The sequence below is a fragment of the Stegodyphus dumicola genome, chromosome 9 (assembly GCF_044657685.1).
Source record: "Stegodyphus dumicola isolate Sdum_Otavi_A_Nest chromosome 9, ASM4465768v1".
NCBI classification, from domain to species: domain Eukaryota; kingdom Metazoa; phylum Arthropoda; class Arachnida; order Araneae; family Eresidae; genus Stegodyphus; species Stegodyphus dumicola.
The window spans coordinates 80070649-80088999 of NC_140776.1; the positions used below are offsets into that span (position 1 = coordinate 80070649).

Genomic DNA, 18351 nt, shown 5'->3' on the forward strand with positions numbered 1-18351 from the left:
ATTCTAAAACATGCCCAGCAAAGAATGTGGGTAACCTCGCGATGAATCAACAACAAACAAAAATTAAAACACCGGAAATCGAATCCAGATGTGACAGCGTTGCTCTGTCTACTAACTACACCGTACATCAATCATCTGAGAGTTTTATTTTCGACAGCGGAGCAAGTAGCCACCTGGTAAATAATAAGAAATATTTCACGGAATGTAAATCCATAGATCTGTCAGATATTATAACTGCGAATGGGCAATGTATTAAATCAACGGCGATAGGTTTGGTTTATTAGATTACGGCAAAGCACTTGAGGGCTATCTGCCTTAAGGGAGGGATGCCTTCGTGGAGGACTTTTTAAGGGAAACTCAACGGTGATAGGAACTGTCCGTTTTAAAACATCAAATGCTAAAAAAAAAAAAAAAAAAAAAAAAAATACTTGAAGTTCTTTTATCGGAAGTTTTATACGCTCCTGAATTAGAAACGAATTTACAGAAAAAGGACTTTCGGTTCTGTTTAAAGGAAATAAATGTATGATCGCGAAGGGAGATAAGATTATTCTACAATGTCATGCAATTAAAAATCTTTACCAAACTAAACGAATAGACAGAAATAATGAACCATCAGCTCATGTAGCATTTCAGTGCAAAAATGCGAACTGTATTCATCTTTCGCATAGACGCCTTGGTCACAGAGACGATGACGTAATCAAGCAACTTGTAAACAAAGAACTCGCTAAAGGAATTAAACTAGATAATTGTAAACATGATACCAAATGCATTCAGTGCATAAAATGTAATAAACTAGCTGATTTTCCATATCCCAAAGAATCGAAATTCAGAACATCTAAACCGCTAGAACTCGTTCACACACTGATGTTTTAGGACCAGTACAAACACTGTCTGTCAGTGGATACCTATACTTCGCAACTTTTATTGATGATTACAGCAGGTTCACAATGATTTACCTAATGAAAAAGAAAAATGAAGTAATTTCTAAAGTAAAACAATTTATTGCTCTTACAAACAATAAATTCGGGAGAAAGGTAAAAACGCTAAGAAGTGATAACGGAGGTGAGTACACAAATAAGGAACTTGAAGAATATCTTATAAAACATGGTGTAAATCACCAGGTTACTGTACCGTATTGTCCAGCACAAAATGGGGTCAGTGAACGCAAAAATAGGTCTTTGATGGAGATGACAAGATGTTTTTTAGCTGACTCAGGTCAACCTCACAGATACTGGGCCGAAGCACTGCTGACTGCAAATTATTTACAGAATCATATGCCTACAAAACCAAATGCAAAAACTCCATACGAATTATGGAAGAAACCTAACCTCTCTCATCTGAGGACTTTCAGGTGCAAGGCTTGCTTACATCCATAAATCTAAAAGAGGTAAACTGTATGATACTGCTATAGAAGGAATACTCATTGGCTACGACAGCAGAAGTAAAGGCTACAGAATTTTAGTCCCTGGAGACAAAATTATAAGTTGATCTGTATGATTTATTGAAGACACTGGAACTGACAAGAATGTAAGCATCTATTTAAACCAGGATGAAGAACATTCTAAGGAAGAAAGCTCAGAACGGGAAAAAATAAAATTAGAAAAACCTGAAGAGGAAGAAATACCAGAACACGAAGAAGAACCTTTGGAACTCAGAAGATCGAACAGACTCACAAAAGGTAAACCTCCTGATCGCTACGGATTCCAGGCCAAATATCCAATTTCCTCCAAACCCAAAACTTGGAAGGAAATTCAAAGTTTGAAAGAAAATGAAAAAAGAAAAGGGCTAACAGCTGTTCGAGAAGAAATTAATTCACTAGAAGAAAACAAAACTTGGGAATTAGTTGATTTACCAAAAGGAAGAAAACCAATAGCATGCAAATGGTCTTTCAAGACCAAGCTCAATGCAGAAGGAAAAATTGAAAGATACAAAGCCAGATTAGTCACAAAAGGATTTAGCCAGAAGTTTGGATCTGACTAAACCTTTGCTTTGATGAAACCTTTGCTCCTGTAGTAAAATACACAACGCTAAGAGCCTTCCTATGTGCAGCTTCGTATAAAAACATGTCTGTCAGACATATCGATGTCAAAACAGCTTTCCTTCATAGAGAACTAGAAGAAGAAATTTGCATGACTCAACCCGAAGGATACTCAAAAGCTGGAAATGAAAATAAAGTTTGCAAGCTGAAGAAATCTATATATGGTTTAAAACAAGCTGCTAGAGCTTGGAATTCGAAAATTGGAAAAATATTTCTAAACATGTCATTTAAACAAAGTAAAGCAGACCCATGCTTGTTTTTCAAAAACATCAATGGAAAATTCATGCATATAATATTATATGTAGATGATATGCTTATAGGAAGTGAAAGAGAAGATGTAATGGAAACAATCCAACAATTGAATGCTAAATTCGAAATCAAAAACCTAGTAGAAGTCACCTACTACCTCGGCATAAACATTGAAAGATTTAAGGATGGAACTTTTGCCATAAACCAAAAGAATAAAATCGAAGAAATAGTTCAAAAGTTTGGACTTTTGAACGAAAAACCAACATATATGCCAATGGAAACAAATTACTGCAAACTAGAAGCTGAAGATGATCTTCTAGAGCAAGGATGTCAAACTCGCGGCCCACAACAAATATTTTTGTGGCCGGAAAATATATCGGCAAATAATAATATATAATAATAAAATAACATATCGACGAAGAAAAAAATGAAATATTTACTGCCAAGTAATTAACGATAATTTATTCAGTGTTGTTAGATTACTCACAGCGAGCTGACACACACACTACTTAAATTACAAATGCGTGTGAGTAGCTTGCGTTCAGCTACCTTCAGCTTTTGGGGGACACATGCACTCAGAACTTGTACGCATCCCTCGATAGCCAAACTCATGGTCTCAGTTTTCCAATCATAGTTTTGTACGATATATTGGTGCAAGCACTTTGCTTTATTATTAATTATTACTTAATTCATTATGTTACGAATTTCATAGTTATTTATTTATTTAGTTTTTTAAAATTTAGAATTGTAATTAGATTTGCTTCATGTTGCCTTAGCAACGCAGACGATTTTTGAAAAGACAGCTGCATTGGAAGGTTAAAAATAGAACAGCGCGTGCATTTAATACCTAATAAATAAATATCTCGTAATTGCTGTTGCCATCCACAAAAATCCAGATATTTATAGATGTTTCCAGTATATTCGAGAAATTAATTATAAAGCCTATAAAAGCCGAGAACAAACAACTCATCTCAGTAGTAGCTGTAGTTCTAGCGAACTGTTTGTTTATTTAACGCTGTGATTGATTTGTAGCGATTTCGCTGTGAGATAGAATTAGTTTCTCTGTTTTGAATTGATTTTTGCTAAACGTTTGACATTTTGTGATATTGTTAGAATATTTTTGAAGAAATATTTCAGCATTTTGATTTATCTCTTGTGGAAAGAATAAATTTTTATTAAATTTTTAACGTTAACCATGTTTATTCCAGTCCTTTGTATTCAGTATGTCTATATCAAAACGAAGTGGTAGTAAAATTAAATGAAAAATTGCTGACGAACATAGAATATTCCAAGTAAAATGGGAATTAGAATATTTTTGCTGTGAAATAAAAGATAAAATAATCTGCTTGATATGTAATAATACTATTAATGTATCTAAGTTATATAATATTAAACGTCATTACGAACAACACAAATCGAAATATAACAATTACGAAGGATTAATGAGAGAAGAAAAGTTGAAAGAGCTCAAGTTAGGAGTGAAAAAGCAACAGTCCATGTTTAGTAAAGTATTGCAAGACAGTGAAGCGGCGGTACATGCAAGCTACGTCTTGTCTGAGTTGATAGCTAAACATTCAAAGCCTTTTACTGACGGTGATTTCATCAAGGAATGCCTAATGAAAGCTGGAGAAATTGTTTGTCCTGGAAATGTGAAGGCTTTTCAATCAATTTCATTGTCTCGAAAGACAGTTGCGGAAAGAATTGCTGATTTAGCCGCGAATTTAAGTGATCAGATCAAAGCAAAATCATCTAGTTTCGAAAGTTTCTCCATTGCCTGTGACGAGAGCACGGACATTAGTGGCAAAGCTCAATTAGCATTACTTCTTCGTTCTTGTGACAACAATTTTAACATTTTTGAGGACTTCTGGAACTAATACCGATGCCTGGTACTACCAAAGGAGAAGATATATTTACTTGTGTTTTTGGACTTCTGCAGAAATACAATCTACCTATGGCAAAATTAAATTCTGTAGCTACAGATGGCGCTCCATCAATGACCGGGAAAAACAAGGGCTTCGTAGCACTAAGAAAAAAACTTTGTGAAATTCACGGTTCAAACATTTATCATATGCATTGTATTATACATCAAGAAGTTCTATGAACGAAAGTTATAAATATGGAGAATGTTTTGTCATATATAAAAAAAAGTTTAAATTTTATAAGATCTCGAGGTTTAAATCAGCGTCAATTCACTGCTTTCTTAAGTGAGTTAGACAGTGAATATTCGGGTTTGTCCTACTATACCGAGGTACGTTGATTATCTTGCTCCAAGATTCTCAAACAATTCTGGGATTTGAAAGAAGAAATATGTCAGTTTTTAAAAACGAAAAATCAAGACGTAAGTTTGTTTTACGATCCAATATGGATACAAGATTTATCTTTCTTAGTTGATATAACCAAACACTTAACCGAATTAAATTTATCGTTACAAGGAAAAGATCATATCATTACGAACATGTTTGACATAATTAAAGCATTCAAATGTCAGCTAGTTCTTTGGGAAAAACAACTTAAAAATGAAGATTTGACGCACTTCCCGACGTGCAGCATGAACAAATCAAGTTTAGATGATACTTGTTCGTATCAAAAATACGCAGAAAAAATTGGAAATTTAACAACTGAATTTGAAACGAGGTTTAATGATTTTAGTTCCCTCGAAGACATTTTTTTTTTTTTTTTTTTTTTGTTTTCTTCGATGTTCTCAATAAGTATTGACTCAGTACCCAGCCATATGCAAATGGAGGTGATCGAGATTCAATGCAACTCAAATTTGAAAGCAAAATTCATTGAAGTGGGTGTGCCTTAATTTTACAAATATTTACCAGCCAGGTTTGAAAATACTCGAAAATTCGCATATGAAATTATTTCCATGTTTGGTAGCACTTATCGGTGTGAGCAGTTATTTTCAGTCATGAAAGGTAATAAGTCTCCTATTAGAAACCGTATTAATGATGCTCATCTTGGGTCAGCGTTGAAAGTTATCACTGTAAACAAAATTTCTCCCGAAATAGGAAAGATAATAGCAGAGAAGAGATGTCAAGTATCAGGACGTAAACATTAAATTTTTCTTGTTCTTTTCTATATAAATATATATATATATGTTTATTATTGTATTATTCGAAATAAATCTACGTTTCTATGAATATTGATTTTTTTTTCTTTTTTTGCGGCCCGCCTAAAGTTAAACCTTGTTTGTTTGGCCCAAGTGTACCTATGAGTTTGACATCCCTGTTCTAGAGGATAATACAGAATATAAACAAGAAGTAGGGGATTATTATATATTGCAACAATCAGCAGACCAGATATAGCATGTGCAGTCAATCTACTGAGTAGAAGAAACGAAAAACCTCGGAACACAGATTGGAATGCTGTCAGGAAAGTCATTCGATACTTCCACACAACTAAAGACTTTAAGTTGGTCTTTAACAGAATTCAAGAACCTATACTAACTGCATATTCGGATGCAGATTGGGCAAATGACAGAACAACAAGAAAATCCATTAGCGGATACATATTCAAACTAGGAAATAAGACATTTCATGGAGCAGCGAACGTCAAAACTGCATTGCACTATCTTCAACTGAAGCAGAATATATTGCAGCAGCTAACACAGCACAAGAAGCACAATGGCTGTTAAATTTGCTTAAAGATCTAGGACTAAAACAAAATCTGCCGATTACTCTCTATGAAGATAACAAATCATGCATCAAACTATCACAAACGGAGAAAACTAGCTCCAGAACAAAGCCTATAGACGTGAAATACCACTACTTGCGTGAACTTCAACAAAACGGGATCCTGAGCCTAGACTACTGCAAAAGCTCCGACATGATTGCGGATCTACTCACCAAACCACTAGGCAAACCTACGTTCGAGAAACTCTGAGAATCGCTGCAAATGCCGATCCTGCCCATGAAGTAGGGGTGTTGGTATGCATATAGTGATGGACTGTCGCCAATAGCGCGATAAACTGTATGAATTGGAAACCCCGCAAAAGAGTTAATTGTGTAACACACTTATTCTTCACACTTACTTTTCTCACTCCTTCAGGAAACGACGGTGATATGACACTCTCTATAATATAACTCCTTTTTCAATGTATATATTTGGAACACTAACGAGTTTTTATCTATTTCCACGTATTAATAAAGAATGTGTTTTGTGATCTTACAATTTCCGTCTCCACCTATTTTGGATTACAAGCTAATTAGGTATGATCTCGCTTGATGCTGCACTGGATACAAGATAAGAAGAATCATTTTGCTCTCTATTTTTATTAATTTGTTGTGAAATTTCGAGGCTATAAAATGTTTTAAAACAAAAAAAGACTTTTTAAATGATAAAAATATAGTTTTTAATAATGAATTAACTTTAAATAGTAACTAATTCTTAAATGCAAGCAACACAAAAATACCTTACAAATAAAAAACATTTTTATTACTTGCATCGTTTAAGAAAACAACAACAACAAAAAAGAAGACACTTTAATCAGGTTTTGTACAAATGTTATAAACAGTGGCAGATTTTGCTTTCTTTAAGAAAGAAACTTCATAATTTTGTTCATAGCAATTGCCATGTAGGCCTGCTTTCGCTAATAAAAGTTTTTCTAATGTGTCATTGCTAATATTAGAACTAAATTTAGTCCTCTTTTTCGCAACAACACTGAAAATCCTTTCACACTCTGTAATACTCTGCATTACTATGGGGAACTGTCAAGATGGCCAACATAATTCTAGGCAGTTCACTATATTTTAAAATTCCATCAGCACCTTTCAGTTTTCCAATTAACTCCACTGGGTGTCAATCCTAGCTAATTTTATAACTCCATCCAAGTTTTCTAATTGTTAACTGCTGTTATGCAGCTGTTGGAACTGTTTCAATTTTTCCTTCCTTTTAGAACTCCTTTCAAGATAATAATAAATATCAAAAATGTGTTCATCCACATTTATTGGTGAAGAAGCTGCCCCTTTTTCAGCTGCTACATCTAAGAGGTGACAGGTGCACCTCATTAAACTGCAAATCTGAATTTTCCTTTCTTAAGATGCCTGCAACACCAGTCTTCAAGCCTACCAATACTGGTGCATTATCGGCACAAAGTGCTAAGCAATTATCCATACGACTGCATTTTCTTTTAAAGTTTTAATAATTAGCTGTGATATATTAAAGCCTGTCAAATGTCCTTCTAAAGTGGGGACAGAAAATAAACTGCACTCAATTTGTGAAGACACAGGATTAAAAAAAAGAAACAACAATTGGATACAGTTTTGAATCGGTATTATTGCTTCCATCCGTAGAGAGGCTGTGTTAATGCAATCAATAACTGAAGATTTATTTGTCAAACCCATTTTTTTAGCAATTGCACCTGTTTTGGTTCTTGCACTTGAGTAGTTCTTAGCAATTTCACTACTGGGAAACATTTTTCTAAATAAAGCTGCAGCATGATCCAATGCATTCAGTGGCAGGTTGTGCTCCAGTAAAAAGCCAGAGAACAGACATTCTGCATTAATAACTTTTTGGTTCTCTGTTTCTGAAGAAAAATTTAATTTTCTGTTTTTTTTTTTCAAAACAACTCATGTTGTCCTTGTGTTTTCATGTATGCACAGGTTTGAAAACATCCGCCCTTCCACCATGCGAAATCGAAAAATCGCAACGACAGGCGGTACACATCGCAAATTTATTACATTTCTTTGAGGAAATAATGGAAGGAAAGTCAACTGTGTACGATTTTTGAAACGTACACGAGTATTTCACCTTTCTTGCAGATATAACAAAAGATGATAATTTCTAAAACTATTTCCTGAAGGCACGTGTACTCATACTACTCAGGACAAAAATGAACGAAATAACTAAAGAACATCCAAATAACAGCTTACTTTGTCCTCATCGGCTAATATATGCCAGATGACACGCAGTGGAGCCTGATACCTATTGGAGAACTGGAGAACGATGTTTCTGGATACATATATGCTCTCACTCACAAAGCAGAAGTTATCTGATTCGCAAGGTTTTGTTTTAGATATAATCTGGAGAAAATTAATTTGCTTTCAGACATCCAAATTCATTTTTTTTTTTTTTTTTTTTTTCTGTTCGTACAACAAAGTATTAAGCCAAGTTCCATAAAAATCGTGAGAAATTTTAAGAATAAGAAAAAGTCGGGAGAAATATATTGTAAATCGGGTCTGCGCGAGAGCGGTCGAAAATCGGGAGAGTTGGCAACTTTGTATATGTCAATATTAACATCATTTTGCAATCCCAGGCTACCTAAAACAGCTATCATAATATTTATGTCAGATAAAAATATGTAAATAAGCTTTATAATTTAATTAAGTAACAGCCTCTTAATTCCTTATTTTTAGTTTGGGTATTTCCTCACCGTATTTTAAAAGTAGTAATAACTTTTCTGGACTGTGTTTTTTCTAGATAAATCCATCTTGCATGGCTTACATAATGCTGATGATGCAGCTAATCTGAAACTTGATCTCAAAATTTTGAGAACTGAGATCTTTCTAATCTAAACCAAAACCTTCTCTTGGTGAGCCTCCACACTGGATAACTGTGCACGTTCATTCAGCTCTCTTTCAGTCATGGTGCTACTTTGTTCCCTTTGCTTTACTGTGCTGCTAACTATGTCGTGATCGAAAATGTGATACTATATATAAAATTGTGAGGTGTGTACTACGCCCATGGTTGTGTGACGAAAAATATATTTCCAATAATTATTTAAGTGTCCACAATAAAAATTATATTCAGCTTGGCCACATCAGTCTTCAAGTCTCTCTTTCAAGTGTCATCTTTTTAACTATGTAGTAAAGTCTCCCCAGGATTATAACACAGAAAGCCATTGACAATCTGTTGCAGCTTACTCCAAATCATCTTATTATATATATATGTAAGATAAAAAATATGAAAGCAGAAACTTCTTCGCTCTGTTCTAAAATAGCACTGTAAGTCTAAACTGCGTCATTCAAATTAATCATGCGATCTTACGTAACCCTTAATGCAGATACCTCTTTACCAATCACCAAATTGCAAACCAAAGCTTTTCTCTTCGCATGCTCCCATCTTGCATAACTATGCACTTCAGGTTTTGCTCTTTATTGTGCTAAGATGTAATTTCGCTGTCGTGCTTTCTATCTCAACAATATCAAAAATGAAAATCTTCTGTGGAAAGGCACAACCAGAGTGGCCAAGTGATTATGGCCACAAATATCAATTAGAAATAAAAATGAAATTAAAATTGCCTTGACTGCCAAGTTCTCTATATATTACCAAGTTGACATTATTGGCTATACTACGCTATCAAAATTCCTGCTTCAATATGGATCTAAGCAAACATCGAGACTGCTCCGGCTTTTCCTTGTGCTTTTATTATGACACACACATATATATATATAAAATGATTTTAATAAGTTCAAGCTAGCAATTGTTTAGTTTGTTAATCAATAACAGAATAATTAAACAGGGTTCATAGCCCCATTTTAGTTAAAAAATAAGCACCTATAAGCACTTTTCAAGCACATTTTAAGGAAAAAATAAGTACCTGTCTAATTACATTATACACAACTGCATAACCTTAGAAGAAAAATTAGACTTGTAATTTAAAATATGAGCAATGCAATATTTATTAAGAGAATGAGCATTACCTCAACAATGGAAAACAATTAACTTTTTTTAAAATTTTAAATGAGAGTTCAATTTACAGAATTAGTTTACAACGAGAGGAAAAAAAAAAAAAAAAAAAAACTATGCAGAACTAAACTATATTACAAAATTTAATGATGATATTTCAGTTGAAAATATAGAAAATAAATAATAATAAGCCATATTAATAGTATTCGTTTGGCACCTAATAATAAATACAATCTATTTTCCCACTCGTATTAATATTTAAATAATTTAACTTAAATCAAAATTCTGAACATCTTCTAAAGTTTCATTGCATAACAGTTTTCCCTTAACATATATCCCAAACAAAGTAATTTAAGTAAAAAAGAGGCACATTTCTGAAATCAGAAGACGGGAAATTGCTTCATGCAGTCATCCTTTAACAGTAAAAGCTTAACTAACCCGCATACTCGGAAATTCCCGAATATTCCGGATAGTAACTGGAAAAAAGAGGAGTGGGGAGATTGCAGCCGTTCTTTAGATTTAAATTTAGGCTAAATAAATGATTTTGACATTTCGATATGTGCATCATATAAAAACCAACGGAACTGAGAAATATTCTGCTTAGAAAGCACAGTAAAACTCTTTCAAGTGTTCATAAACAAATCTCAGACTGAACATCAAAATTAATTATCAATGCAAAATACCGCAAACATTATTGCGCAATACGTGCGGCGTAATTCTTCCATATGTGATATTACGCAATCGGAATCAACACCTGCCGGTATGGTATTCGGAGAAAAAAGAACTAAATAAAGTAAAAGAAAGAGACTTACTAATCTGGGGTGTTTCTGATTCTAATTTTCAACAGACTGTATTAAATTTCTGGAATAGACTCAATCTTCGCTTGGTTGGGTGGACTGCAAAAACTTTTAGTCCTATTCAATCCAGATTGGACAGTGACCAAGAAAAAGTCTGCTGCTTCAATATTAGAGATTTTGTGGAGAAACTCCCAACCTCCGTACTGTATAATGTATTGGAAAAGAAAATGAAATTATTTTGACTATTCAATTACTTTCCTTTTATTTAAGCCATTCCAAATATTATTCCTTAGAAAGCTAATCTGTGTAAAAACACACCCATTTTTAGAAGTTTATCTATACTTCAGCAGTTACTGCAACTGTATTATTATAAATATTCATACATATGCTCATAATATAAGTATAACGATCATCATAAACACGAATATGAACTGACTACGCGGAACGAGAATGCAAATTATTAAAATCTTGATAGAAATTCAAACGTGTGTAGTATTTGGTTGGGAGGAAAAGAATACCGAATGTACCGGAATTTTCTACGTTTTTGCAATTCTTTGGCCAATAGAACGACATGCATCTGTCTGTACTCTCGCACGCACCATAGGTTACGTTAATGCAGAGGAAGGGGGGAAAGCAATTTTCGGGATTATGATTCACCATCTGACATTGCATATAAGGAAGAAAAGTTGTTTATTTAGTTTTGGCTTTGGTACGGGGAAAAAATGCGTGTTCATTAAAAACAAAGGATTAAAAAAAAGAAAAGAAAAGCAAGAAAATAAAAGCAAGAAATAAGCATTAAAAATAAAAACAAGGGTTTTAAAGAAAAAGTAAGCACCTATAAGGGCCTTTATATTTTATTTTCAAATATAAGGACTTATAAGCACTTGTAAGGACCGCTACGAACCCTGTTAAATCTGAAATAAAAATTAATTATACTTTTTGGAATGGGAATCACTAGGATGTAGAAAATAAAATTATTTTATTAACTGAAGTAGCAACACACATCTTTAAAATTGCTAAGTTTCTTGACTTGAGGCCAATTTACGTGAAGAGACCTAAAACCAAACAAATACCTCTCTACATCTGTAGCACCTGCACTAGTCTGTCTACACAATGAAAACATAATTGCCTCACATCAGATATATGTCTTCGGTACTTGCATTAGCAGTTATGATCACTCAGCACGACAGGACACAATGTTTCTGGACACTTATTTCATGACAGCCAATGAAATTGCATAATTATGTATCCGAAAAGTAAACATGGTTCTGAATCAGCATTTTACTAATTAAAAAATAATATATGCTGCAAACTGGAGCCTATGTTATTATTTTCACAAGCTTTAATTATGATGCAACATTTATTTTAGATCATAATTTCCAATGGATTTCTTCATAAATGATAGCATACTTTTTTCATTTTGGTATAAATTAATATTATTGCAAGCTTGTGACCCATCAAAATAGTCATAACAACCTCGAGATAGGGTTGGTACACCTGCACATGGAAATTAAGTACTTTTAAGGACCATTAATAAAAAAAAAAAAAAAAAAAAAAAAAAAAAAAAAATTAAGGACCTATCAGCAAATGGGAACTGAATAAATTCAACTAAAGATATTTTCTATGCCTGAAAATCAATTCTGTAATACTATCCTAAGAATAAAATAGATCTGTAAGTAGGATGCATTATAATTAAGCATAATTTGATAAACATACTTATAAAACAAATCTGAGAATAAAATAAACTTTAGAAATTTTATCAAGTAGCATTAAATATTTTACACTTAATAATAGCTGGACATATTTGGAAGAAGATTAGTGACATTTTATTTATTAACAGTTAATTAGGTTGATTTTTTCTTTTATGTCTCATCGTGTCACATATTTGCTCAGTCTAGAAGTTTAGTAAATAGCAGGAAGATTTTATATCAACAGAGGCTTATATATATATGCTGCCTTGCCGGATGGAGGGTTAAATGTACAACAAATTGTAGTAACATGTCTGAATATCACATTTCAAAATTAGTAGCAATTTGAAGTAGCATATAATAAAAATACAAGCAGCTTTAATATACATTTTTGATGAAAAAGTATTCAAAATCCTGAAAAATATGAGTACCTGAAATAAGAATTTTACATTTTCAATAAGTATTAATGATCATCTAGAAGCAATTATAAAAAAAGTTTAAATTTTGAACTCTAAAATATTATCTTAATTTTCATTACACTTAAAAACAGAAACAGTATTGTTTATCATTTTTTCTAACTTGTTAAAAAAATGTATCATTAAAACATTTTAATGTGTTAAGAGATAGGAGAAATGTTTTTACATTAGTAGAATCTGATTTACAAATAAAATTTTAACACTCAGTTAGCTCTTTAACATTTCAATATTAAGTGCATTAATAAACAAGATCATATTAAGATAGCACAAATGATCATACAGGGCCATAAACCTATGAAGCCTCGATAAAATTAAAGCCCCATGCATATTACTGAGCTGAAATTAATATTATGGGAGGTATTTGCAGATCCAACTATTACAAATGTTCCCCTAACCAAATGGAAGTTTGAACTAGAAGTAGAATTCCCTGTGGTTATATTTTGGAGGAAAAGTTATTTTTTCCTTATAAAATATAACTGCAGAAAATTTAACTTCTGGTATTACAAAAATAAATAATATGAGTAGACAAAATTCTAGTTAAAGATGAAGAATTGTCCTGAGGTGGATATGTATCCAAATAATCTGGCTTGGAAAACTTAATCATGTTGGTAAGCATTGCAATCTTGTTTAGAGCAATTTGAAGTTGTTTTTAAACATAACTCATATCAATGCTTTGGCAGTTTATCTGCATATCATCTCTCATAGGAGAAAGAAGTTTTTAAAACGAGTTTAAAATTAAAAAAATCTGATGTGTACGACACATGACTTCCTTATACGGAATACTAAATTATATGCATTTTTTCTTGCATTTCATTTAAACTTGTTGGATTGAATTAAATCTACTTCGCCAACAACACATAAACCACAATAGAATAAATGCATTCTTTAAAACTCGCTCTATTTGTTTACCGTAGCGATACTGGCGCTAGGTTCACTTAACAGTATTATATTTCGTTCATATTATAACTCAGAATGCACAAAATTTATATCAGTTAAAGAATTATCTAATTATTGCCACGTGTTCTATTCAAGTACTATAATAAAGCAAGAACGGTGTATAAAAGAAATTAAGCAAACAAAACAAAAAGAAACCAGTTTTTCACAGACGATTGAGTATTTCTCATTCAATTAATCCAGTTCTCACTTCGCAAAAAGGCAAAAATACATAAAAACTCAAAACATCTGTATTAAGAATTACAAAGAAAATCTTATTTCCTCGAAAAAATTCCAGAAAGGATTAAGCATGATTTAATTCGCAATAATAAATGAAGGCGTTATCTTTGTTGTTGTTGCTAAGTTTCTCTGGATTGGCAACAAATCTACTATTCTGCTGTTTCAAATGTAAACAAGCAATGGCCGCCACCAAAAAAGATTATTAGGCTTAGCGGCACTTAAATAACTTTAAAATTGTTCATAATTCTAAAAATATTGAATACAGATTTACTAAAGGCAGAAAGACTTTAACCAGAAGATAAGAACAACATAATTCAATCATTTTTAAAGCAAAAAATGTACAATTTACAAACATGTAAGAGTAAAAAAACTGAGATCACTGAGCCGGGTAACAGAATGGATATATATATATAAATATACTTATATACGTTTGGTGTGGCAGATTGCAACCAAAACACGAGGTGCACATCTACATGTTATAGTAGTCCTATATACAAAATTTCAACGTTCTGAGGCTACTCGTTTTTGAGTTATGCGAGATACATACGTACATACGTTCATACAGACGCCACGAAAAATTCTCTTCAGAATTCATTTTAAAGCAATTTTATACTTTTTTTTGGAGGAAAAGAGTCTTTTATTCTGTCCGTACGTACAGATATTATGCAAAAGCATCGTTAAATTGCATTCAACAGCACTCAAAATGGATATTTTTGTCGAAATATGCTGCCTGAAACTTTTCGCGATTACAATACTTCCTTTTTACTTCGTATCAAGAAAGTAAAAAAGCCGAAAGAAATTTTAAATTTTAGATTTTATATTATGCCTAGATGGGCTATTTTTTAAAATGTTTTAAAAGTTACCTTTATTTATTAAATAACGTGTTCTTTGCACTTAAGCCACATCAAATCAACAACAATATGTCGAAATATGTAAAATCAGTATACCTTTAGAATTTCCGCTACACAATCTCGCGATGGAGATAATCCCCGCCCCCATACAGTGTTGCCATTGCTTGTTTTGAAATTGTTGAGTTTCTTAATCAAAATCTCATAAATGCTTTACAAAATATGAAATAGATAACAAAACAAATTACAAATTTGGGCTTCCAGATGTCCGTATTTGGGTTGAGACATATGTAATTCAAAATTTGATGGTTCTAGGTACCACTGTTTTATCACAACCTACATACATTTATGCAGATTCTTCATTTTTTAATTCCTTTAAATATAATAAAGGCTCTAATATTTGGTGGCAACAATTTAAAAAGTGATTTGCCATTTATAGAGAATCAATGCAAAATGCCAAAACGAAATTAATAGACCTTCTGGATAAACTGCCCCTTCGGGCTAACCATTTAACACTCAACATACAGCTTGTGGTACTTTGGGATAAAACTAGTTACTAGAAAAATTGAATTTTTATTTAGAAAGCTCAGATTTTCAGAAAATTATAAATAAAAATGGGCAAACTTCCATACAATCCAATAAAGATCACAAAATAAAATATACCTCCAAATGCTGTTGCAAGTTTTTTCCACATACCTAAAAACAAAACCCAAATGATTCCTTTAAAAAACTGAAATTCTGGATTGCTGTTTCATAATGTGTACTATGGCTTTGCTGTTTCACAACCCACTTTGATACAATACAGGCTATTATTCTTTCATAAACAGTAATTAAAGAATGGTCCATAAATCATTTTAATCAAAAAGGAAATTCCTTAATCCCTTTAAAATCAAATTTAGAAGGTTTTGATGTAGTTTTTCATATTTCTAAAAATGTTATTTTGGTGTATGCATAACTCAAACCAAAATATATTTGGAAATATTAAACGTACGCATGCAATTTGGATTTTCATAAAAAAAATATCAGTGAACATCTCTTATAACGGACAAAAATTTTATCGTCTTCTGACATAATTAATTTATATACATGCTCTTATATACTTTTATACCCTATAATTTTACACCTCATAATTCAGAGAAGGTATTGCAGCAGCATAATAAATGTATTACACATAGTTTAGTCCCGATGTAGCTACAGCAACATACAAAAACAATAAAATCTATTATCTTGAATCAAAATGGCACAATAAGAAACTACCTATGTTCATTGGTTTTCATTAGTCAGTCCTGACAATGAAAAATGAATGAGAATATTTATAGATAATGTGGACATTACAAAAAATATATTTTATATTAATATTAAAATTATACAAAAAATATATCTTTAATTTTTCTAAGTTATTAAAGAATTATTTTAAATTATAATTTACAAAAAACATGACAATTTTTAAAAAATAACATAAAATTATAAGCATTCGAGATTTAAACAGTGTTCCATTTCCAGTACTAAACAGCTTAGTATAATTCTTACCGGCGGAGTTTTTTCTTTGTTGATGGATCATAATGAGGTGCTGATCTAGAACTAAGATATCTTTCACCATGGTATGGAGAAATACTTCGAGGGCCAAGTGAAGTTGGCGGTCCGTGTGAAACAGGTACATGATGACCAACTGGAGATGGTGAATTTTTCCTTTTCTCAAATTTAGGTCTCTTTATGCTACGAATTCTAAAACATTACATATATATATAGAGAGAGATAGATAGATATTTAATGTTGCAATATGTTTCCTTATGTGTGGGATGTACAGGTAATAATGTTTTTAGAACACAATTTCAATTACAAAGGATGTTAAAAATTTAATTCAAATAACTTTAAACATACACATTTATCTGAAATACATTTTAAACAAAAAATAACTAGTAAAATAAGCAGAAGTTAACTTTTCAAAGATAAAATACTCATTAAAAAAATATCTCAGGTACAATAGATACAAGCATACATACCTTCCCAAAAAGTACTGTTTGAACCATGTTATAACACAGCTTCTTATCCAAAACTGACATATAAAAGTAATTTTCTTTTTCCCCCTGCACTTGACATTAAATTGCACTTAAAATTATGTGCATTGTGATTTTGCTTGTAGAGATGATGCTACAAAACTCAGAATAACAAAATATGCTTCAGGCAGAAACCAATCCTCACACCAAAGCTTGCAAAATTTCTTGTCAATATTTTAAATCTTGGAATTTGTTAACTTATTCAAATAGGTACTACAGACATTCAGAAAAGTTAATAATACTGTAAATCTTCATGAAGCAGAAATAAAAGTTTATATCAGCAAACTGACTGATGTGCAGTTAATAATTACACAACAAAATACTGCATAAGAAAGGGCACTTTAAAAAAAATTACCAAAATATTTGGAGAATATGTTTTCAAATGGTTTTTATATAATCAAATATAAATGTCTCTCTATGATTCATCTTCTTTTGATTGACAAGGTAAGTACAATGTACTTTTGATAATTTAGGTTAATATGGTGGATGAAAATCATAGATAATTTCAAAATATGTATAATCAAAATTATCAACTTTCATGCACACTAATTGTGTTAATTTCTCAAATCCTTTTTTTTTTTTTTTTTTTTTTTTTTGAAAACAGTTAAATATTAGTCAAATTTCATTGAGTTTTCTTCCCGAAGCACTATTTTGTGATTGTATTCGAATCCTCTTTGGTTGACAAAGTGCAACAGAGTTTCAAGAGAAGTCATTGCTGTCTCAGTTCTAATGAAATTGTCAGTAGCTTCTTTGTTTGTATTTCCATCAATTTCTGCATCTACTGTTCTTGTTACAATTGAAATGTTACCTGCATCACTCTTAACACTGAAAGAGCAGCTTAGTTGAATCCCCATCAAAAAATTCCTCAATGTTTCTTCGATCGATACTTTTCTTTGATAAATACTGAAGAATTTTATATTTTCAGTTTTTTGTCATACAACTTCAGTTATTGCCTTTTCACATTTAGATAAATCTTCGATTTCCATATTAGGAAGAATCTTTCTCCATGACTGAACCAGTGTTACTGTTTTACCTTTGACTAAGCTTTTGCCACTCCATATTTGACATCTAATACAGTCAACAATTTTGAGAACTTCAGAAAATCAACCTTTTCCTCAGCATACGTTCAGTAATGGCAGTGCCCCCACCTAGATAATTTGCAAATCAGATAATCGAGAGTAAATCAATATTTTTTCAAAATTTATTTTCGAAGTTTATATAATGACTACTATAATCTGGATATTTTAGGAAAATTTGAGTTTGAACAATATTATTAAATAGATAAAACACCGTGATATTATTTCAGATTATTCGCTTGATGAAAATAAATTTCACTGTCTTACTTCTGAATTTTCCTGACAGTAATGCAATTCTGAATAGAAAACTAACTGATCAA

At 31.9% G+C, this 18351-nt stretch overlaps 1 protein-coding gene across 1 annotated transcript in view; it reads right to left on the minus strand.

Moving 5' to 3' along the window:
* The window catches only part of LOC118197333 (uncharacterized), a 145233-nt gene that overhangs the window by 83066 nt on the left and 43816 nt on the right, over positions 1-18351 (minus strand). Inside the window, exon 4 of the mRNA XM_085823660.1 lies at positions 16429-16623. Coding sequence (XP_085679786.1) covers positions 16429-16623 — 195 coding nt within the window. The remainder of the gene's footprint in view (positions 1-16428; positions 16624-18351) is intronic.